The 23,456-nt window shown below is 39.2% G+C and overlaps 2 protein-coding genes across 2 annotated transcripts in view; one reads left to right on the top strand and one right to left on the bottom strand.

Annotated features, from left to right (window-relative positions):
- The first annotated feature begins 11,409 nt into the window (after positions 1-11,409).
- LRRC3 (leucine rich repeat containing 3) lies at positions 11,410-12,234 on the top strand. Its single transcript, XM_032224811.1, has one exon. It carries the CDS (start codon positions 11,449-11,451, stop codon positions 12,232-12,234), a length of 786 nt encoding a protein of 261 aa, XP_032080702.1. The 5' UTR covers positions 11,410-11,448.
- Positions 12,235-19,263: 7,029 nt separating this feature from the next.
- Positions 19,264-23,456, bottom strand: part of TSPEAR (thrombospondin type laminin G domain and EAR repeats) — a 28,759-nt gene continuing 24,566 nt past the window's right edge. The window contains exons 10-12 of the mRNA XM_032225653.1: positions 21,772-21,959; positions 21,352-21,453; positions 19,264-19,417 (exon numbers count right to left, since the gene is read on the bottom strand). Of these exons, the coding sequence (XP_032081544.1) occupies positions 19,264-19,417; positions 21,352-21,453; positions 21,772-21,959 (444 nt within the window). The remainder of the gene's footprint in view (positions 19,418-21,351; positions 21,454-21,771; positions 21,960-23,456) is intronic.

Raw genomic sequence — 23,456 nt, 5'->3', positions numbered from 1 at the left:
GGCCCAAGAGGGATGTTGGGAAGAGCTACATGAGGTGGGCGGCCTCGGGGACCCTTGCGCTCAGGGCAGGAGCCCCCTCTAGCCCGCCCCGAAACTCCTGGAGCGAAGCAGAAGCCGGTCCACCTGGGGCTCCTGGGCTGCAGAAACGGGGCGGGGGGGTGATCCTGGCGGTACTGGCCACTACCTGCCTGACTCTTTCTCGCAGACGCTGCTGCGGCACGCATGCTGAACTGCGCCAGTGACAGTGCCATGGCGGCCCTGCTGGTGCTGCCTGGCCGGCCGGCGCCTTACTGTCTGCTCTCCAGGAGCCGGGACTCCTGCGTCGTCCGGTGGGACCTCTTCACCAGGGAAGCGCTGCACTGCTTCGCGCTGGATGCGGGGCCTGGTCCTCTTGCCGGACAGCTGCAGGGTGAGTCATGGCGCCCGAGGCGGCTCCCTGGGAACTCAACCAGGCGGGCCGGCTTCTGCTTCGCTCCAGGAGTTTTGGGGTGGGCTAGAGGGGGCTCCTGCCCTGAGTGCAAGCGCCTCCAAGACCAGCCGCCACATGTAGCTCTTCCCGACGTCCCTCTTGGGCCCGACCGAGGAAGTCTTCCTTGCCTTGTCCCGGGCAGCAGGGCTTTAAAGTGTTGGCAGGCCCCCGGTGGCAGGGCTTTAAAGTCCTGGCGCTGTCCACCATAGAACAGGACCTGGTCCTGCTCTATGGTGGACGGCGCCGGGACTTTAAAGCCCTGCCACTGGGGCCATGCCGCCACTTTAAAGCCCTGCCGCTGCCGGGGCTTTGGTGGGGCTTTCGTACTTGCCTCACCGGCCATGAAGCTCACCACACGTCACTGGTGCTGTACATCAGTCAAAATAACAGATTAATAAAATGGAGAGAAAAATCAAGTGACTCAATACTATTGTGAAATGAATCTCAGCTAACAAAAACTAATTGGGCCTAGAATTTTTTTTAAAATAGTTATCTTATGCCTCCCCCAAAAGCACACTTGATGACTTAAAAATGCAAAGTACCTCTTAAACCACTTGCTCAAAATTTGTTTATCTACCACCTTAAAAGCTGCTGGAATTAAAGATTTAGAGCAGTGGTTTCCCAACTGTTTTTTGGACATGACCCATCTAACCATCTCTAAAATCCTGATGCCCCCACCCCCTGGTGACATGTAATATTTACGATTCAAAAAGTGAACAACTACTCATGCAGAGGAAGCCTAAAAGGCCACTAACTTGGTTTAAACAAGGTTCCAAAGACCATGGCATCCATGAAAGAGAAAAATAAAAGAACGAAAGACAGTAGGAGGACTGAGGAACTTAAAAAATAATCGTATGAAGGGATATGAAAAAACAGCAAATAAAGTTTCAAAACATATAATAGAGAACTGAAATGCATAAACATAAAATAATTTTAAAGAAAGCTTTTTCTGACAGTCCAATGATCCTTAGTGGAAACACATCTGATTGGCTGGCAGTTACTCCATCCTTTCCCCCCTCCCCAATCTTTTTAGACCAGGCCCTAGAAAATGCACTTTTACAAAGACAACAATTGGTAAATGAAACACAGCTGTTTCATTTACCTATTTCATCACAAATATATAAGAACAATTAGCGGGCTTTCAAAAATTCAGTTAATAGCTCATTTTTGGATTGCCCCCATTAAAAATCAAATTGCCCCAATGTTGGGAATGACTGATTTAGAGGAATTGGCTAGTCACGGAAAGATTATGGGTCTTTCTTCTCTTCCCTCTAATTCAGATGACAGCTCCTTTTCTATAGTGTCTCAAAAATTGGGAAGGAGGCAATTGTAAAACTCCATTTCACCCTAATGCAAAAGCTATCTATTTCCAGAGGTTCTTGATTTGTTCATCAAATGTTCCTTCTCCCAGGACATATTGTTTTATTGTTACAAAGAACATAAGGAGCATATTCATACCTTGAAATGGTGCTGGTCTCATTCTTTATGGATGTTATCATTAATTCAATGCAGAATGTGCTAAATTAATTAGTGCCATAGAAGCTGCTTCTCTCTCCCGTGAATGTCATTTGCTGAAGTCTTTTTGCCTCTATTTTTTATTGGCAGTAGTATTGAATACTTATCCTTGATATTCATTATAGATGGGGTTTTGGAATATTTCTTAATTTAGGCCAATAATTCTAATGTCAACGGAATCTGAATTTATGCTTCATTTTGCTCTTCTCAATCAAAAAATTTGCTTCAGCAAGTGTTGATATATCAATGCCAGAAATGCCAATGATGTCACACTGTCATTTATAAAGATTGCAAAGACAGCTTTTCCTCAAAGGTTTCATTCTATTAATGAATGAAAGCAAAGCAGCTTGAACAGCAATTTGTGTTCCTAGTTCTATGTTTAAATATTCAAGAGAATGAAGAAAATAATCAGAGAAGGTCAGTGGTGGGTTCTGGATTCCGTTCCAACCAGTACGATTGGAACGGGCTTGGCAGCGTCCACATGGACGCTCGCAGTGCACACATGCGTCTTAATGCCTCTGCGAGCCTCCGCAATGCTCTAGCTGCTTAGCAGAGCATTGCACAGGGGCTGTATGCACCATGCGCAGAAGCGCCAAGCACTTAAAAGACCGGTAAGGCGCTCGGGCGGACAGGTGGGCCCACCGGAGCACCGTACCGGAATAGTATCCGGTGATCCATACCGGGGCGTACCGCCTGCAATCCACCACTGGAGAAGGTCCACCGAAAATATGAAAATATACTTATGATCAGAAAACAGTTCCCCCCAAATGTGAAAATTTATTTCAGCAGCGTATCCATTATTGAGCCATACTTGGCACGTATGACACATAAAAAATGCAGTGGGAAGAATTAAGCAATTCGCCATCTATTATATAGGTAATCCTGGGCCTATGACAGCAGTTAGGACTGGAATTTTTCACTAAGTAAAGTGATTGTAAAGCATGTTGTCACATGATCACATTGCTTAGTAACAGCTGTCATTAAGTGAGGCCCAGATTGTGTCATTAAGCAAGGATCTCACATGACCATGATTTCTGATTTTTTTGTCTACTTTCCACTTGACTGTTTATGGGAAGGCAGCAAGAAACATCAAAAATCACAATCACATTATTTTTCTTTTCTTTGACAGTGTGTGCATCACTATCATTACTATTTTTGTCCTTTGCTTTTATTTTGTTATTAATTAAAATCAATTTAAAAATGAATGTGGATCACTGTGAAGTCATAATCGTACATTTTACCTCTAGTACAAGTAATCTAAGGCAGTGTTTCCCAACCTTGGCAACTTGAAGATGTCTGGACTTCAACTCCCAGAATTCCCCAGCCAGCATTCGCTGGCTGGGGAATTCTAGGAGTTGAAGTCCGGACATCTTCAAGTTGCCAAGGTTGAGAAACACTGATCTAAGGAAACCAAGATTATTATTTTTCAGTTAAAGCTGCATTTTCACTTGCAGTTTGATTGAACCTAGCACAAATCATGAAGCTGTTCTCCCACATCTCTATAAAACTTATTTTTAGTAATAATTATGGTATGTATAGAAAAAGACCACACACTTTACAGCTAAACATGTATTTTTTATTTGCCCATGAACTGGATCTTGACCAAGAAGTGCTGTGCCTCAACAAATGAAATCAGTGCATTACCTGATTATTTTTGCAAATTGCTTCTTAAAATTGCAGCCTGCACAATATCTTTTCTTTCACTGCAGTGCTCAGGATGATAATTTTTAAAATACATAAACAGCTTCTAAAAGTCGTAGTGCTTTTCAAAGCAGAAATAAATAATAGTAAATAAATATTTTTCTTTACTTGTGTTTTTTTTCTTTCTGTAAATACACAATTTCTGGTCAGAATCAGATTTAGGAATAAGCTAAGCATGCTACAATTTAGGGGCCAGGAATCTAAAAGGGCCACTCCATTTTTATTTATTTATTATAATTTTATTATTTCTATGACAGTCTCCGTAAATGAAGTGCTCCTGTACAGATTCATAGCTGTTCAAAGACGATTCATCCTTAGGCCCTCATATGCTTGTTATGCTCAGAACAATCTCACTAAGTTCAATTGTTTCATAGTCTTTCTCTGTGTTAGCACTTGCCAAACAGCTTCCACGGCTTCCTGTAGCTAATGTCTACATCCAATCCTGACTCTGGATAAAACTTTCGGGTGACTCTTACTGTATCGTGATGGAGTGCAAGAGGTTCAAATCCACCCTCAACCCTGGAAGAGAACTTTAGACCAGTCATTCTCTCTCATCTGCTTAATAGAGTCGTAAATAGAGGTAACATTGGAAGCAGTGGTGGGTTTCAAAATTTTTTGGAACCTCTTCTGAAGGTGTGGCCTGCTTTCCGGGTCCACTGGTGGAACCTCTTCTTACCGGTCCGGTAGATTTGATGAACCGGTTCTACCGAATAGGTGCGAACTGGTAGGAACCCACCTCTGATTGGAAGGCACATTGGAAGGCCCACTATGTACTCTGAGAACTTCTGGAGAAAAGGCAGACTGCGAAATGAACAACAAGAACAGTATTTTCATTCTAACTTTACACATAACCTTGCTTTCAGTAGTAGTGTAAGAAAAACTATTGTATGAGCTACTTTCCTAAAGCCTCCATCTCATGTCACCCTAACCATAATGGAACATGCAAGGAAGATTGTTTTTATATGGTCCATCATTACAGCATTGCCTTAATATTATTTTCATTATTTTCAGGCAGCTTCAAGATCTTTTATTTGTTCCAGATTTCAACTATGTTTTCCTGCTTGTTTTTTGTTAAGGGCACACTCATTGGCTTCACAGATGATGTGGTCAATGCCATAAGGGATTATGCAGACTGTCCTGCTGAACAGTGTTTGTTTCTAATCTGAATAATTAGAAATACACGCATGCTTCTGTGGTAGGAAGTTTTATGCAGGAAAAGCAGATTTTCAATAAAGGAGTAATGTTCAATAAATAATGTTAGTTCTAAGTGCAGATATTATAGCTGATGTCCTGACACCTCTATGGCTTGAATTCATATGACATGCACTATATTGCCAAACGTATTCGCTCACCCATCCAAATAATCAGAATCAAGTGTTCCAATCACTTCCATGGCCACAGGTGTATAAAATCAAGTACCTAGGCATCCAGATTGTTTTTACCAACATTTGTGAAATAATGGGTTGCTCTCAGCAGCTCAGTGAATTCCAGCATGGAACTGTGTTAGGATGCCACCTGTGCAACAAATCCAGTTGTGAAATTTCCTCGCTCCTAAATATTCCACAGTCAACTGTCAGCTGTATTATAAGAACGTGGAAGTGTTTGGGAACGACAGCAACTCAGCCTTGAAGTGGTAGGCCACGTAAACTCGTCCAACATTAGTGTATGACCTCACAAATGCACTTCTGGAAGAATGGTCAAAAATTCCCATAAACACACTCCTAAACCTTGTGGACAGCCTTCCCAGAAGAGTTGAAGCTGTTATAGCTGCAAAGGGTTGACCGACATCACAGTGAACTCTATGGATTACGAATGGGATGTCACTTACAGTAAATTCATATGCGAGTAAAGGCAGGTGAGCGAATGCTTTTGGCAATATAGTGTATATGTTCTTTATTTGCATACTCTATATCAACAGAACAACAACGCTATTCTGACACAATGCTCTTCCTGCGTTTACACAATATGCTTGAGCTGGTTATTGAATTAACTAATTTATTGATGTGCAATTCATTGAAGGTTGGATTCGCATAATATGCTAAGCCATAAACAGATAAGCCAAGGTCAAAAGTAACCAAGCCTAACTTCTTATATGAATGCAGCTTATTCTGCAAACAGAAATATAGCGAAGGATATTGTACAAAGTAGACAACCACATTTTAGTATAGAATGCTGAGGGAAATCAGTTTGCATTGTTAGTTAATGTTCATTGAACACTGACAGATTTAGAGTGTACTGTTTAATAATTTATTTCACGTACAATTGATAGATATTTTTAACCACAAGGGCACTAACATTATGACATCATAACACAAGCTCCACTCTTTCATATTTACATTGTGACATCACATGCAAATAGTTAAAGAGTGAGATTTGCTTTGCAAATGGGGATTTCATCTCTCTGTCATATACACACTGCTCTAGGATTTTGTAAATTCCAGGAAAGAAACATTTCATATCCTCCACAGATATTACCACTCCAATGGAATAGCGCTCTCTCTCTCTCTCTCTCTCTCTCTTCCCTGAGTCCCCTCAGGGAAAAGGGCGGCCTACAAATATTAATAAAATCTCTAAAATCTCTCTCTCTCTCTCTCTCTCTCTCTCTCTCTCTGTGTGTGTGTGTGTGTGTGTGTGTGTGTGTGTGTGTGTTTTCAAATTAGGGTGGACTCCTGAAGACCATCTGGCCAGGTCCCTGGTGTTTTCTTGGCATGGTTTTGGAAATAGTTTGTCATTGCCTCCTGAGAAGCCAAGAGAGAATGACCCAGCTGGCTTTGTGCCTAAGATGGGATGAGAATTCACTGTTTCCAAGTTTCTAGCCTAGAACTTTTAACTACTACATCAAACCAATTCTTATGGAATTGCCTTATCACCCTCTAAACATATCCACCTGAATCTTTTCTTGTATTGTGTTCACACAGCATACTAAGACATGATGCCTTAATCATGATTAACTGGATAAATTACAATTTAAATTCCACCCATGCTAAACCATAAACTATGGTGTGCAAACCGCATTAAGTTTACTCATCAGGCAAAATCACAAAAGCCATTAACAGCAGTCCAATTGTTGGGCTAATAGTTCATAGTTTTGTTCCTATGAGAAACAAAGGCAAGGCAACCTTGGTGAGTTTTCAGCTAACAATCAATGACTTAAAGGTGCATGTAAGTAGTCAAGAGTCATTGTTTCTTTTCCCCAGCTCTAGCCCATGCAGACACAGTACTCCAGTTCACTACAGAATAGTTTAATAGTATAGATGACTAGGAGTATGTGGGGTCCATTAATACAATCTAAATCCAATAACAAGGTGGTCATATAAAGTTGATTACACACTGAATGAGACAATTTTTCCATGTGATTATTATAAAGGCCAAATGCAAATTATAGATTGCATCAACAGAAATATGATTTTTAAAAAACTGAAGTAATCAGTTCACTTTATTTTGCTTTGGGATACCCAATTTCAAGTACCAAGTTCAGTTCTACCCATAGCACTAAAGATCTATAGAAATTGAATCAGGTTTAGAGAAGGGCAACAGGAATAAAATAGGGAAATAGAATCCAATAATTGAAGGCATTGGGTTTGTTTAGAAAAAAGACAACTAAAGAGGATAGGGTAGCTCTCTGTATAAATGTATTAAATGATATCACATGTAAGATGGCAAAGACATGTCTCTATTTCAGAATGTGAGTCTTAGGAGGATGGATTTAAATTACAAGAAGATAAAATCTGTCTGAATGTAAGAAAAAACCTTCTTGCAGACAGAACAATTTGACAGCGGAATCTGTTATCTGGAAAAAAGCTGTGTTAAGCTGAGGCTAGATCAGGGGTGTCAAACTGGCGGCCCGCGGGCCAGATGCGTCAAAATCAGGCCATACCCACCCCACCTCCACAAAGGGGAAAAGTATTGTGAAATGTCACATGACGGCAGTGTGGCACGACAGGTTTAACACCTGTGGGCTAAATAGTTCTTTGGCTGCTGGGGTTTTTAACTCCTGCACTAAGCAGGCTGAACTAATACTATGATTTTATAAGGAACCTCCTAATAATGAATTACAGCAAATAACTGGTGCACATATATTGCAATGTGCAAACATGAATTTTCCTTTCACTATTAAAGATGCTCATAATAGTTTAAGAACATGCTGAAGTCTTGCTCTTTAAGATAAAAAAGAAGAGCACAAGGAAATATTATGACCTGGAGTTAATGCAAGAGAAATGTCATTCTGGCATAACAAAAAGCACCTTTAATAGTAAATACAAAGCTTTACATTTTGGCATGTGTGGAATAATGGAAAGCAACACTGAATGCCTATTTTCTGATCTAGTGAATATCAGCCACTGTGTTCCAAACATATAATATTGTAGTGTGTAATTCCCAAGCAAGCAATAGACTACTATGCTGCTTCCTATGTCTGTTAATATCTCCTTTATTACTGAACGGCCCCTTTAAAAATTCCAGGATGCTCAGCTAGGGTGGCAGTGACAAGCAGATGCGATCCAATTACAGTCAGCATTTGCCATGAATGGCTTTGTGTGCGACTGATGGGAGAAGGACGGCAGCAACAAGTGCTGTGTGCAGGCTGCAAGTTCTTCACTGCTGCTGCTCTGAACTGCACCCACATCCAGGCAAGGGTGTGGCAAGAGAAAGCAGAGCAAGAGCTCCTGAGCTTTGGATGAGGAAGAAACTTGGGATCCTCAGGTAAAAGGAGACTCAGCCGATCTCGGTTCAGGTACCATGGCCAAAAGGGAGGAGAGAAGGCAGCAATGATAGGGTAGATCAGTCATGGCATATTTGCATGATGGAATGGCTAAAGGTGACTATATGATTTTTTTTTCAATAGGCTCAATCCAAGAAGCCAATTTTTGGAGGGGAGGGGGCTCTTTTGCTTTGTAGCTAGGTAGGTGTCCAGCATCTGTGCTCTTATTTTTGACATCACAGTTGAAACTCTGGGAGGAAGATGTAGGTGGAGACTGCAGCTAGCTTTAGTGTCATATTTACATCCTGAAGCATATTAGGATTAGCAGCTTTGCCTGTTATGCTTAGAGCAGGGGATTGCCAACATTCAACATTATGACTCATGTACCTTTAATAGTTTGGGGGAAGACAGCAGATGTGCTGCTTGTCATGTCACAGTGCTTCAAGGGTCTGAAAATCTGCTTGCCTATCTTGTCTTCCCCAGCTCGCCTGAGGGCTGAAAGCTTCATTTTAGGCAATAGATTATGACAAGGTTGAAAAGGAGAAAGAAGCATTCTTAGAGAGGATTCCCTCCTACCGGAAAAATTTCCTCTATCACTACAACCAGCAAGATCCTAAAAGCCACAGCTGGTTGCATATAGGCAGAATCCATAAATCCAGATTTTCAAAAGCCAAATTGGTGGCTGTAGCTGATCCCCAAAACGGCCTATTTATATCATAGAATTCAAATGATTTTTCAATCCACCAATTTCCTCAGGGAACTCTAGGGATTGCAGTTTTGTGACCAGCTTACTAAAGATCTTTTACAAAATTTTCTGCATCCATTCCAGAAGAAGCCATCGCAGTTAAAATGGCATGGAACATATATAATTATGTGGTCCTTTTTATGTTTCTGGGGGCCCCACTTGGTGATGATGCTAATTGATTACTCTTGCTATCTTTGGCATATAATGACAGCTTTTTTAAATAATTACTTTCAGTCATGTGCACCATTTTATTTTGCCAATTTTCTTAACTGTAAAAATTATATCATCAACAGAAAAGGATTCAGGTTATAGATTCCTTTCCTAGGATCTGAAAACTTAAAAAAAAACGTAACAGTAAAACAATCCTAGTACTAAGAATGAAAGAAAGCAAATAAAGGATTTCTGATGAGTTTGTTTAGGGCAGAAAAATGCCAAAGAGAACAGATTCTTACCTTCTTTTGCCCATCTCTTTTCCTTGCTAAAACTACTCTACCGTGGTCTGAATGTCTCTATCTTCAGCAAGCAGATTCATTTCTGAGGTAGAATCTAAAACAGGGTACAGACAAACTGAATTCCTTTCCCAAGTGTCTCCATTTTAAAGTCAGAAAAACAAATGAAAACAGGATCCCCCAACTTAACTGTTTCTTTATAATGTTAATTGCTCCCCACTGAATGGGTTTTCCCCCCTGCAAGTCTCCTGACCTTAGTAAGTACAAACTTTTTTCCCAGTAGAGTGAACCCAAACTGAACAGGCTATTTTTTTCCTCCCCAGCAGTTGTGACAATTGTGCTATTAATTCAGCTAACATAGGTTGCAGAATATGGTTTAAATAAAAGGTCTATGTTGTAGTATACAGAAAATGTTTGTTTAAAAAATATATTTCTTTTTTTATTTTTATTTTTAAATTCTCTTCCCAAAGAGAAGAGACTTTGATGCAAATTCATGGGTGGAGAATCATATGCTGCTCTCACAGTTATTTAGTTAAAAATTAGTCTTGCAATTTTAGAATATAATTGAACTCCAAACAAACTCCTCAGATGGGCACTTTACTGCTGAAAGGTCAGAGATGCTGGGATTCCCCCTAGGCTGACCCAGTTGAGGGCAGATGGAATGAACAGGGCCCTGAAAGGTTCGTCACCCCTTTAGTCATCTGAGGTATTCCTACCCACCCACCCACCCCGCCCCCACACAAGCACACGCACACATATACTTAATCATTAGACTTAGGGTGAATCTGCTCTCCTTTCCCGTGCCTTATATAAGCTGCAAAGTTCTGGATGACCACCAGATGGCAAATAAATGAAGTTGTTTGTAACTTGTGTCATACTTAATGCAGGAGCCAAAATAAGGAACATAACACTTATTCTGTCTCCCTCATTCCTTTAAATAGCAATAGCACTTAGACTTATATATCGCTTTACAGTGCTTTTACAGCCATCTCTAAGTGGTTTACATAGTCAGCATATTGCCACCAACAATTTGGGCCCTTATTTTACCTACTTTGGAAGGATGAAAGGATAAAGCAGAACAAGGAGATTTAAAAAATCAACAAGCAGCAAGTGGCGAGAACCCGATGGGAGTAACCATGGAGTTCATTGTGAGTAGCTGTCACACCTAGCTTTATTTTTTTTACTACTGATCTGCAACTTCTCTAGTTTCGATTGCTTCTTTTAAATTCCAAGAGGGAATTATTTCCACTTGAATTTTTTTTTACAATGGGATAGGGCAAACTGGACTCCTTCACAGCGATAAAAACATGTTTCCAAAATGCAACAACATCAGCACTAACATTCTCCATCACCTTCAACAAGAGAATGATTGAAAAGGGGAGAGAGAAATGACCTCAAGGGTTTTGTCTTCAATTGTTTCTGTCCAGAGGGAGGGAGAAGGAGAGGGAGGGAGAGAGAGGAGAGGAGAGGGAGAGGGAGAGGGAAAGGGAAAGGGAGAGAGGGAGGGAGGGCGGGAAGGAGGGAGAAAGGAGAGAGAGAGAGAGAGAGAGAATTAGTTACCTATCAGGGCAGAAATTTGAAGTCACAGATATTTGAGTCATCAACATTTGTTTGGTCATGGATGTTAATTTTAATGTTTGTGTTGTAATTAGATGAAAATGTATTCATATTTCTACCCCTGTAGAGATTACTTTCCCATCTTTCTGTGCTCTGGAAAATGAGACGCTTGAATTGATTGCTGTGACACACCTGACCCCAAATCAACCCACCGAGAGTCTTGTGGGGCCTCTTAATTCAAAGGAGCGTGGGGAAAAAAAGAACTGATTTTCTTTGCCTTAGCAGCCATGCAGGATTCCCTATTACTGATTGGATGACCAGCATGTTTCTGGCAACTGAGACATCTTGGCCTGTGCTGTTCCTTTGCTCTCAAACTCTCTTCTGCCTCTTCTTTTGCACCCCTTCCTGTTGCTGTACATCCTGCCCTGAACAGTGTCAATGTACCAATTATTCAGGAGCAACTGCTGTTCTGTGTAGTGCGAGCAACTTGGAGGAAATTCCAACAGATATTCCCAAAGATACCATGTTTTTGAAGCTGGATGCAAATAAGATTACTGCAGTTCCCAACAGCACTTTCAGGCACCTGGCCCACTTGCAAGAAATAGATCTCTCCAAGAATGCCATTGAGAAGATTGATTCAGCGGCATTTAAGGGTGTGGCTGATGGCCTGCGGTTGCTGGATCTTTCTGGCAATCACATACAGAGAATCCCAAAGGAAGCCCTGATCAACTTGAATGCCATGATTCGCTTATCTAACAACCCTTGGCACTGTGAATGTACTTTGCAGGAAGTCTTGTGGGAAGTGAAACTGGACCCTGATTCAGTCAATGAGATCACCTGCCAAACATCTGTGCAAGAGGAATATGCTGGAAAGCCTCTGCTACACATCCTAGATTCAGGCATCAACTTTTGCAACATGCATCAGAAAACCACCGATGTTGCCATGTTTGTAACCATGTTCAGCTGGTTTACCTTGGTCATTAGCTATGTGGTATACTATGTCCGGCATAATCAAGAGGATACAAAGAAGCATCTGGAATACTTGAAGTCACTACCTAGCACAAGGGTTCCTAAAGAGACTATTAGCACAATTCTGTAGCCTGGCATGCTAACCTCCAGCTACACACAGCCTGTTTTCTAAAGAAGAAAATGTTGGATGAAAATATAGAAGGTTTACTTCCTGCTGATTCAGCCAGGACTTTTCTAGATTTTTTTTAAAAAAAGCAAAATGTTTCATAAAAGGTAAAAAAATATGTGTTGACATTATAAATATAGTAAAAATGCCTAAATTACATTTCCCTGTTCTCTAAGCTATTGTCACCAATACTGGACCCAACAGAAAATTTTTTTTAGAAAGGTCTTCTTGGCAAAGAATTTGAATGGCACACATGCTTTAGTTTGGCTCCCTAAAGTTCACAATCAAGATCTTATTCCAAGAGAGAAATCTAAATCAAATGGAGCAATATAATCCTGACCAATGTGCTCATGGTGCCAATGGAATATGTACACAGTTGACTTCTGCTTATTTAAAAAGCCAACACAGTTCTAGGCTGCATAAATAGAGGGATAGAATCAAGATCATGTGAAGTGTTAATACCACTTTATAATGCCTTGGTAAGGCCACACTTGGAATACTGCATTCAGTTTTGGTCGCCATGATGTAGAAAAGATGTGGAGATTCTAGAAAGAGTGCAGAAAAAAGCAACAAAGATGATTAGGGGACTGGAGACTAAAACATATGAAGAACGGTTGCAGGAACTGGGTATATTTAGCTTAAGAGAAAGAAGGACTAGGGGAGACATGATAACAGTGTTCGAATATCTCAGGGATTGCCACAAAGAAGAGGGAGTCAAACTATTCTCCAAGGCACCTGAGGGTAGTACAAGAAGCAATGGGTGGAAACTAATCAAGGAGAGAACTCAGGAGAAATTTCCTGACAGTTAGAACGATTAATCAGTGGAACAGCTTGCCTCCAGAAGTTGTGAATGCCCCAACACTGGAAGTCTTTAAGAAGATGTTGGATAGTCATCTGTCTGAAACGGTATAGGGTTTCCTGCCTAGGCAGGGGGTTGGACTAGAAGACCGCCAAAGTCCCTTCCAACTCTGCTATTGTATTGTATTGTATTTATTACTCTGAATGAAAAACCACTTTCTCCAAAGCTTACAGAAAATTCTATTGCCAAATTCATAGATTTTGCAAATGAGGACCCATACAGTTTGGTGTAATTTAATAGGTGACATGTATGTTTGCGTGTATGCTGCAAATCTAAAAAAGGATACATTTTATGCTGTATCTGGACTCACACTTCTTCATCCTCCTTCATTCTCCATCAGATTAATAATGTGTTTTTAATTCCAGAAACATCATGGTGCATGGAAAGGGGGGGGAATGAGCATATGTTATAAAAAAAATAATGTTGGATAGATTCCCTTTAGGAAGATGGGGCAGATACATAATGATGAAATTGTTTATTTCTACATTTGCTTACTCTGTATTGCAAATGGTGCTTCAAAAGCGCAGCTGGTCTGGGGATTAATAAATTTGAAAAGGGGAAAAATGAATAATAACTTTAATTTGAGAAAAACCTAGTCCTTGCATCTGATAACAGATTCTGACAACAGAAATCTTCAGACTAAGAAAAGATAATATAAGAATAAGCTAATAGAAAAAGTAAACAAGAAAGATATAAAGAGCACCTCATTGAGGGAGATGAGTAGTCTAGAAATATGAAATATAAGTGTAATATTAAATTGGGAACACTTATTTACATGATTTTAAGGTTCAAAATCTCTATTAAAAGTGATCCCTGTAAATTTAGCAGATTCTGTTTGAAAAACAGGTTGGATCAAACCTTTTCAGAATTTGGCAGATTTCAATAAAGCAAGGTCAGTACTGAAGAGAATCTACTGGTGGTAAATAAACTTGACAGCAACAGTACACAGGATTCACCCACTGCACTAGGCACAGAAATGTGCTAGACTTGCTGTTTGAAAACAGATTTGCAAATTAAGTCTTCATCTGCATGTTGTTAGGCATTTTAAGACTCTTGAGAACCTTTGATTGTATCTTTGACTCACTGCTATGCTGTTATAATGTGATAGCATCGCTTTCCATCGCTACTTTTGGGAAAATGTATGTTCTCATAGAAGAGAATATATATATACATATACATATATATAGCTCAGGGTTGAAATTTTGAGTCCTTGATGCTCTCTGAGCATGGCTGTTTGCTTGCTGACATTCCATTATCAACCTACGTAACATCAGTGCTGCATAGTCAGGTAATAAAACAACTACGTAAGTAAACAGTCATGTTAAGAGAGCTCCAAGGACTCCACAATGTTCCAGTTACTCAACATATATAGATTTCTACTGGAAGCATTTGTTTGAAATCTTTATAGCTATCCTGTAGGGTTGTGCAGTACTACAGCTTCATTCATGCAAAGGGAACTGGAACATGTGGGAGCACAAATGTGGCATCATCTTAAAACCTCAAGGCCTTTTTCTTAGATTGTGTGTGATCCTAGGAAAAGATGAAACTGCTGTAAGGTGTTGAACGGGATCACATTTTTAGTTCTGTGCATTCTTAACCCTTTGTGGTGATCACATCTGAAGGCCCATCATGTGACAGCTGGTTAATCAACACTTTGACAAATTTCAGTACACTGGGGCCCTTTTTTATTCTTATTACTAGTTTTATTCTACTGCTTATGTACCATTGCAATTTATTTGTTGTGCAGGATGTAAATGTTCTCTGGTAATATTTGAGTTATGGGGATATAATTCAGTCTGATGTTGAAACTTTTTCCTTCCTAACTCTCGGTGTAGAATGTGGTTACGACATCTCTCATAATGAGCATCACAGATTCCTGCACCATTTTGTGAACTTAAAAAAATACTAGTTGTGCATCCATCTGTTATGTAGTTTATTCCTGAAAAAGTCATCCAATGTCGCTTTTTTTCCTTTTAAACTGTTTAAAAAATCAAAAAGATTATCCTCTTCTTTTATTAAAAAGGTGCTATAAAAACATTAAAAATCAATATTTCTGCCTTCAAACTGACAATTTAATAAATATAACCCAGAAGGAAAAAGAAAGATGGAAGGAGCAAGGAGACAAGTTAAATTAAGTACTAATTCTTCACAAAGGACTCATAATTCCTACCTGCAGATCTTGTTACCAACAATTTTCCTGTGGGTTTAAAAATAATTATTGTGATTATAATTATCTATAGGAAGCATTTTTTCCCCAATAGAACATTTGCCTGCTTGCTACCAGCTGGTCTTGTAAATGAATAGATCCTTTTACTTTGGACTAAGAAACATGGCATCACCTACTACACCCAATTTTATTTAATGGGGCTATTATATCTGGTCCGTAAAAACCTGGAAAACCACCAGATGATAGCAAAAAGATATTCTTTGTTGCAATTTTGTGATATTCTGGATTTTTAAGTCAAGATAACATAGCTCTAAATTATCAGCAATGTTTTGTTTATTTGGCATAAGCTAAGGTTTAGTGTTAAAACATGAAGAGATTGGATGAAGCAAAGAATTCAACATTTGCAGTGGAAAATAAGGAACAGAACTATCATTTGCTCTGTGTAATCTTTTTTTTAATTAAGAAAAAGCTCTTTATTTTGCCTTGTATCCATATCAGTTATTCTATTTATCAGTAGCCAGAAACAAAATCCATTTTGGATTTTGCATGATTTTATATGGAAACATTTGCATGATTTTATATGGAAATTATACCTTGTGTAAAACGGCAAGTGCCCATTTCCATTTTGCTTGCCTTTTCCTTTTCTGCTCCATAGTGCAGATTTTCCAGGATTTTACCTGGATTGCAGCTTCATTATCTCTAGTCACATTGGCTGTTGAAAATATTTGGAATAAGTATGAAAAGTTGCTTTGGGCTGCATCCCTGCAGGTATCACTTGGATAACAATTAATCATTCAGTGTCTGCTCAAATTTACAATGGCACAAAAGGTGGATTTATGACTGCTCCTCTAAGTACTGACCTTTTCAGTCTCCCTGCAGTCATGTGATCAAGATCTGGGCACTTGATGCCCAGCTCATAATTATGATATCACAGAAATCCAAGGTTGACCATGATTTCCCACATTCTTTGCCAGCTTCCCACACACAAATTCAGTGGGGAAGCCATCAAGAGTACTCAAGTTGCTCCCTTTCCTGATCCTTTTTCACCCATCCAGGTTTTGTAGCATCTGCCCACCACATTCTCCCAGCCACCTGTGGCACCACCACATCTGCCTGTGCTCCACAGCATCTGCTTGCCTGGGACTCCTACTTCTTCCTCCATAATGACCACATGGTCCTGGGGTTGCAATGGCAAATAGGACTGCTAGGATTGCGATCCCTAAGTCACATGAAATCCATCATTTAGTGACAGTAATTCCACTTCAACAGATTGAGAAAGTACTAGATTCGTTTATACTACTGTGCTCATTTATATTATCAAGGGATTATGTATCAATTATTTCAAAGCAGAGCTGAGAAGGCTTCTTGGATGAGAAGCAAAATGTCTTCAAGGAAAAACAAGAAAGTCCAGTTGCCTCTTGAAAAAGCATCTTTGAGACAACCGCGAGCTGGATGACTGAGCTCTCCATAAATATTTTAAAGCATTACAAGGCATCTGTTGATAACACTGATGTAAACATACAATAAAATATGGAATCAAACATTGCTAAATGGCTTACAATTTGGCTTAATCGAAGAAGCAATCATGATGCTGAGGTAGCACAAGGGAGGACCTTTGACTATTACTTCGCAGGTGCAAAATACTGTATATATTGATTAAAAAATTGTTTTGGTCTACTACGAAGGTTGATAACACAGGACCTGCTGAAGGCAGAGCATTCATGATAGTTTTAGATGGTATCTGAGGATTAAAAAAATAAACCGTGTAATCTGTTTTTTAAAAGAGGGCAAAAAATATTTCACATTAGTAAGATCACCAGATCTCATGAGATGTTGGTATTCTGCATCGGATCTCTCAGGATTTAAGGCAGTGTTTCTCAACCTTGGCCACTTGAAGATGTCCGGACTTCAACTCCCAGAATTCCCCAGCCAGCATTTGCTGGCTGGGGAGTTGAAGTCCGGACATCTTCAAGTGGCCAAGGTTGAGAAACACTGATTTAAGGTTAAGCTTCATTTTTTCATTCAGTTTTGAATGCTGACTTTTGTGATATTTGATGATCCAGTGAGAACAAGTGATGATACCCAGCACTTCAAAAAGTTACTGAAACTAAGACATATTAATTGAATGGCAAATGGGATAGGGGAGGTGGGAGGTCTCCATGCATTTTAACCCTGCCACCATGTCTTTGTGTGGTAGTTTGGGCTGACAGAAAGGGACCGGCCTAGAGTTACCCACTAAGCCGTATCCTGAATTGGGGACTTAAGCCCATGTATTCATTTTCCAATTTCTGCATACTTTTTTCCAGAACCAAATATAACATTATCTCCCATTGCAGATGAAGGCAGACAGTCTAACCTAGGGAAATAGCAATAGGCAAAGCAGACTCCAAGGCAAACAGCAATCTACCTTACTCTGTATACTTATTTCCTGTTCCATCTAGTGTTTTTGGTTTAAACATATGCCCCACATCACATATATAAAATTCCATAATTTTACCATCCATTGTTTGAAGTAAATACAAGTATTGTAATGAATTCTAAAGTTTTCTCACTTTGCTTTACTTTTTATAAATGTCAAATTGAATCCAGACTGGATAACTCCAGTTCTTAAATTATGGGAGCCCAGACATTGTAGCTGTAGTTAAGATTTCATCTGAGACGAAGTTTGAATGCAAATAAGCTCTGACACAGCACCTCTGAGATGGTGCAAATCACTCTGTTTGTTTTATTAGGAACTGCTTTCAATACTGTAAATATTATCCCAATAATAAATAATTCCACCTCCATATATCCATTTAACAAATGTGACCACCGACAATTTACATATAATATTTTGTGAATGGACAATAATACATTTTAGCAGCAAACAGAAGCTTTTCTATTCACAAACTAACATGGGAAAATAAACTAAGAAAATTAGGGTCAACCAGGATTGGAGTTTATTGCAGAGATATCATAAATCCATATCAAAGTACTGGGCTTTCCTGATGTCCCCATGTGAAAAAGTTCAGAAGCATTATTTCCTACAGCTTTTAAACAATATTGGCTTTTCTTTCCTTGTAGCTATGCTGCAAAACTGGAGAATACAAACCTGGAAGACCCATAATAAATCCAAGACTTTTTGTAAAAACACAGTCCTTCTACAATAAGGAATATATGTCATGCAATCTAGGGTAGTCAGTAATAGAGGAGTAACTGAATTTTGAATTTTCTCACCAAGGCTCAGAATTTTTTCCCCTTGAAACCCTGAGATTCAAATCTGGAAATTGCTCATAAAAACAAAAACAAAAAAAAAGCAGCTGGGCTTTTGTGGTCTTATGAATCTCATATATTACAGATTTTCATATTTTAAAAAATCTCTAGCAATTTCTCCTAGGATCTACATCGAAATTATTTTTGTGACAATCAGTGTGTTGCTGGAATTGACTGACATACAATATATAAATACGTTGCATTGCTATACTCTTCCCATAATGTCACAGTAGTTGATATTCAGACAAGGAGTTGGAAGAGGTCAGTAAAAATTTGTATGCCCAAACATTTTCAGTAGAAGATAGATGCCAGATAGATGCCTTTTCTGAAGTCCACTGTCCTACTTCAGAAGCAATGAATGCCCAGATGTACCTAATGGTATGAATTGTATTGGTAGCTTTTTAGGGTAGGGATGATGTTTATAAATATAATGGGGGCAAGGTAGAATAAGTGAACCAAAGTTTCTGAATTCCCATATATCTTTGGCCAGCTCAAATGTACAGCCATGCAATTCAACTTAATAGCAGAAAGGATCTGTTAAAATCTAATTTTCAACAGCCGCCCACTCAGATATTTGAGAAGCACCAGAATAATATCTCTTTCTCATACTGGCTGTATTAATTGAACTATAGCAAATTTGATTATAGCTCTGAATAACTAAAACAATTCCTCCCACGTGCATGTTCTCTGCTTATAGCCAGAATCTCCATTCAGGTCAAAAAAATTTCAGCTTCAGCACCCTGGAGAGGGGTTCTTTTGCACTTGAATACATGAGGTAAGAACCGGCTGTAGTGTTGAAAGCTTCCCAATCCCTACAGCCAAATGTTGGAAGATGGTGAACTGCTACGAAACCTTCATATCCTTGCCATCTGCAGTGTAGACAAAATAGTTACTCAGTTTGCAATTTTCAATTCATAATATCCCATCCTTCCAATACTTCCAGTTTTTTTCTTACTTTGGAATTGAACTGGAGAAACATTCCTTTCATGTAAACTCAGATAACCTACAAATCAGTTTCCACAACCTGGCATTCCCCAGATGTACTGAGATGTACTCAGTTCCCAAATTCTGGAAAAAATGGTCCAATACCCAGGTGGCTAGGAACTTTAGGATATATTCTAAAAATCTGACTTCTAATATGTAATAGATCACAAATAGGCAACTTGGTGTTTTCCACATTATTATGACTACAATACTGATGGTGCTCTGGGTTTGGGCTGTACTGATTGCAGCTGACTGCCCAAAATGTCTAGAACAGGGGTATCAAACTTGCAGCGTCAGGTTGTTATTTTAGATTTTTTTAGATTTTATTTGTAATTTATAGGCCGCCCTTTTCCCTGAGGGGACTCAGGGCGGCTTACAATTCATGGGAGGGGGAGTGTAAGACAAAACATAAGACAATACGTGAATGAGAAAAAAAATAAAGCAATAAAACACAACTTTCATTCAACATTCGGGTGGGGGCGAATTAGAATCTTATCCCCAGGCCTGACGGGATAGCCAGATCTTAAGGGCTGTGCGGAAGGTCTGGACGGTGGTGAGGGTGCGAATCTCCATGGGGAGATTGTTCCAAAGGGTCGGAGCTGCTACCGAGAAGGCTCTCCTCCGCGTAGTCGCCAGTCGGCCCTGACTGGCGGATGGAGCTCGGAGGAGGCCTAATCTGTGCGATCTAATAGGTCGAAGGGAGGTAATCGGCAGGAGGCAGTCTCTCAAGTACAAGTATGATATGTCATCACGTGACATATCATAATTCCCCCCCTCTTTTGCTAAAATGGAGCTGAGTGTGGTCAGTGTGTGACACATCAGGCCCACAGACCATGCGTTTGAACACCCCTGGTCTAACATAATGACTATTCCTGATATACAGTAGATTTTTAGCATATCTACTAGCACTGTATTATTCATTCAAGATAGTTTTATTATCATACAAATAATTCAAATATGGAATTACTTAAACCAAATTTCCTTAGACTGAGCTCATCAGACTTAGATAACCAGCTGTTATTCTGTGAGATTCAAACCAGCTGTTATTCTATGGGCTTCAATTCCTAGTAGAGCAGTGGTTCTCAACCTGTAGGTCGGGACCCCTTTGGGGGTTGAACGACTGTTTCACAGGAGTCGCCTAAGATCATTGGAAAACACATATTTTCAATGGTCTTAGGAACCACAAATTTTATGGTTGGGGATCACCACAACATGAGGAATTGTATTAAAGAGTTGCGGCATTGGGAAGATTGAAAACCACTGTAGCAGAGGATTTAAAGGGGCACATAGGCAGTGTGGGTCAGCCCAATGTGGGGATTTTTTCCTTCTCTTCCTTCCCTTGAAGAGTTGGTTTAACCAAAGTAAGTGTTGGTTTTCTGATATGGATTCTACTGCACATTGATAATCTGGAAGACAGACCTGCACTGAACTACATGTGCAACACCCATCAGTTGCAGCACCCATCTTCCCACCTAAAATCTGTTGCAGAAGCCAACATAATGTGCGTATGTGTACACAGAAACAGAATGGAGAGCGTCAAATGTGACACTTATTTTTAAAAAGTGAAAAAAGAAAAAGTTTCAGGAACAGCTAAACACCAAATCTGTTCCAATAACCTACCATAGTTGTTTTAATCTGGATATTTGGTATTTAGCATCAAGAATAGAGGGTGACAGAACAATAATTTTCAGTATAGCCTTTCTTTGTATACAGATTAACATAATAATATGGATTCAATCATTTCTAATTTTTTTGTCCTTTTTAAAGGTTCCAATATGTGCAAATGACAAAACGGAGGCATTTTCTCTTTATTACTTACCTGTAAATAATACTGTTTACAGAGAAGGTCACACCATCATAGGAATTTGCAACAACCAAAAAGCGGTCTTCGCCCACTGAAAAGAATTCCCAGTCTAAAGCACTGTGACATGAACAAACCAAATAGGAAAATATTGCAAAAGTCAGAGAATCAGTGATGAACACTCCCTGTTTCCATTTATATTAATACCAGTAGGGGGGGGGGAGGCAACAGGTGCCACAATTTTCTGAAATCAGTATAATATTTTTTAAAGAAAGGAGATGTTAATGTTTCTATTATATATTTCTACTAGCAAGACCAATTTAAGACAATATTTAGATGTATTTTTAGAATATGAAAACAAATGTAAACATTCCTGGAACTATTTTTCTATTAAAAGAACCCCATGCTGATGTTTTGAGCACTACTCAAAAAAAGCACCTGTATGTAGGGATGTCCTGAAACTTCTCAAACAATTGTGCTGTGATGTTAAGCTCATAGATGGAAGAATTAATGGCAAAAGTGTTGATCGGTGGTACAGTGCTACTGTCATAACTATGGCTGTTTGCCACAGCAAGAAATACTCTGTTCTGGATGTAAAAGACTTCCCAGTCAGCAGCACCAAAAGTCTGGAAAAAGAGAGGGAGAAAAAGAGATTTTCAGTGAGTCACATCTGTAGAAGGACATACTTTAGAATCTGACCCAGTATGAGGAGAGGTCTAGAGGGTTTGCCTTTCTCTCCAAAAATCAATCTGGCATACTAGGCTAACTAACTATCAGCTTCAATTAACAGCTGGTACAAATCTGACATTTTTAATGGTAATCCCCATATTATTTGACTGTAAAGGGAACAGATGTCTTTTCTACAGGCTGTTTTTCTATTATTGAACAACTGTTGTTGTACTTGACCCATAAACTTAAATTTTGTGATAAGGAGCAAGCAACAAAAAAATGTTATTTGTAAAATATATAATAACATTTTTCAAATAATATGGGGATTACCATTAAAAATGTCAGATTTGTATGTGTGTGTGTGTGTGTGTGTGTATAGCAATAGCAGTTAGACTTATATACCGCTTCATAGGGCTTTCAGCCCTCTTTAAGCAGTTTACAGAGTCAGCATATCGCCCCCACAGTCTGGGTCCTCATTTCACCCACCTCGGAAGGATGGAAGGCTGAGTCAACCTTGAGCCGGTGAGATTAGAACCGCTGAACTGCAGATAACAGTCAGATGAAGTGGCCTGCCGTACTGCACCCTAACCACTGCACCACCTCAGCTCAAGTTTATATATATATAAACTCTTTCTAGCTTCTGGGTAAAACATTTCTTTCTTGGCCTGTGGCTTTTTTGACAATAAACTGCAATTGTTTTCCTTTTGGTATTTTTCAAAAGCTTCTCAGTCTCGTGCAGAACGTTGTGATTTCCTAAGCTCCCATCCAACTGGGGCTGACTCTATTTAACTTTTTTGAGATGAGGGAAGTTTGAATGGGTGCTAAATTCTGGTTAAGAATAGTTTCACTTAAATTAAACTTGATTCAGGGTGAATTCATCATATGTTATGAACATATTAATACATTTTTCTTCAAAAACATTATAAATGTGGTTTGCCAGCCTTTCTCCTTCACATCTGAATCATATCTGGATAATTTATTTTGTTTGAAATTTCCCATTTAATTCTATTCATGACAATTTATAATAAGATTCATGACAATCTATAATAAAAACAACTGTACAAATACAGTTAAAATCCAAGAAGTAGTTACAAAAATTAAATCTAACTGCAGTTATAATAATTGGACAGAACCTTATTAACCAATCCAATACACAATGTTTAATACCTGAAATAATAATGATGGCAAAAAGTATTAAGCACAACAGATTCTCTGGAAGAATAGAAGTTGTTTCATGGCATTGAGACTATAACTAGAAACAGTGGCCTAGACCTCCTCATATCATGGAAGTGGTAAACATCCAGTAGCCTGTCCTGGGAGATAGGATGGATCATTTCAGACTGGAACAGATCATTTTGCAAATATGAAATATAAGTAGGTCCAAAACAGCACTTGGAATTGTACTGGAAATTTATTGACAAGAACTACGGTATCCACATGTTATATATTTCAAG

The sequence above is a fragment of the Thamnophis elegans genome, chromosome 10 (genome assembly GCF_009769535.1).
Source record: "Thamnophis elegans isolate rThaEle1 chromosome 10, rThaEle1.pri, whole genome shotgun sequence".
NCBI classification, from domain to species: domain Eukaryota; kingdom Metazoa; phylum Chordata; class Lepidosauria; order Squamata; family Colubridae; genus Thamnophis; species Thamnophis elegans.
The sequence above is the reverse complement of the archived record's forward strand: the minus strand, read 5'-3'. Positions and strand labels throughout refer to the sequence as shown.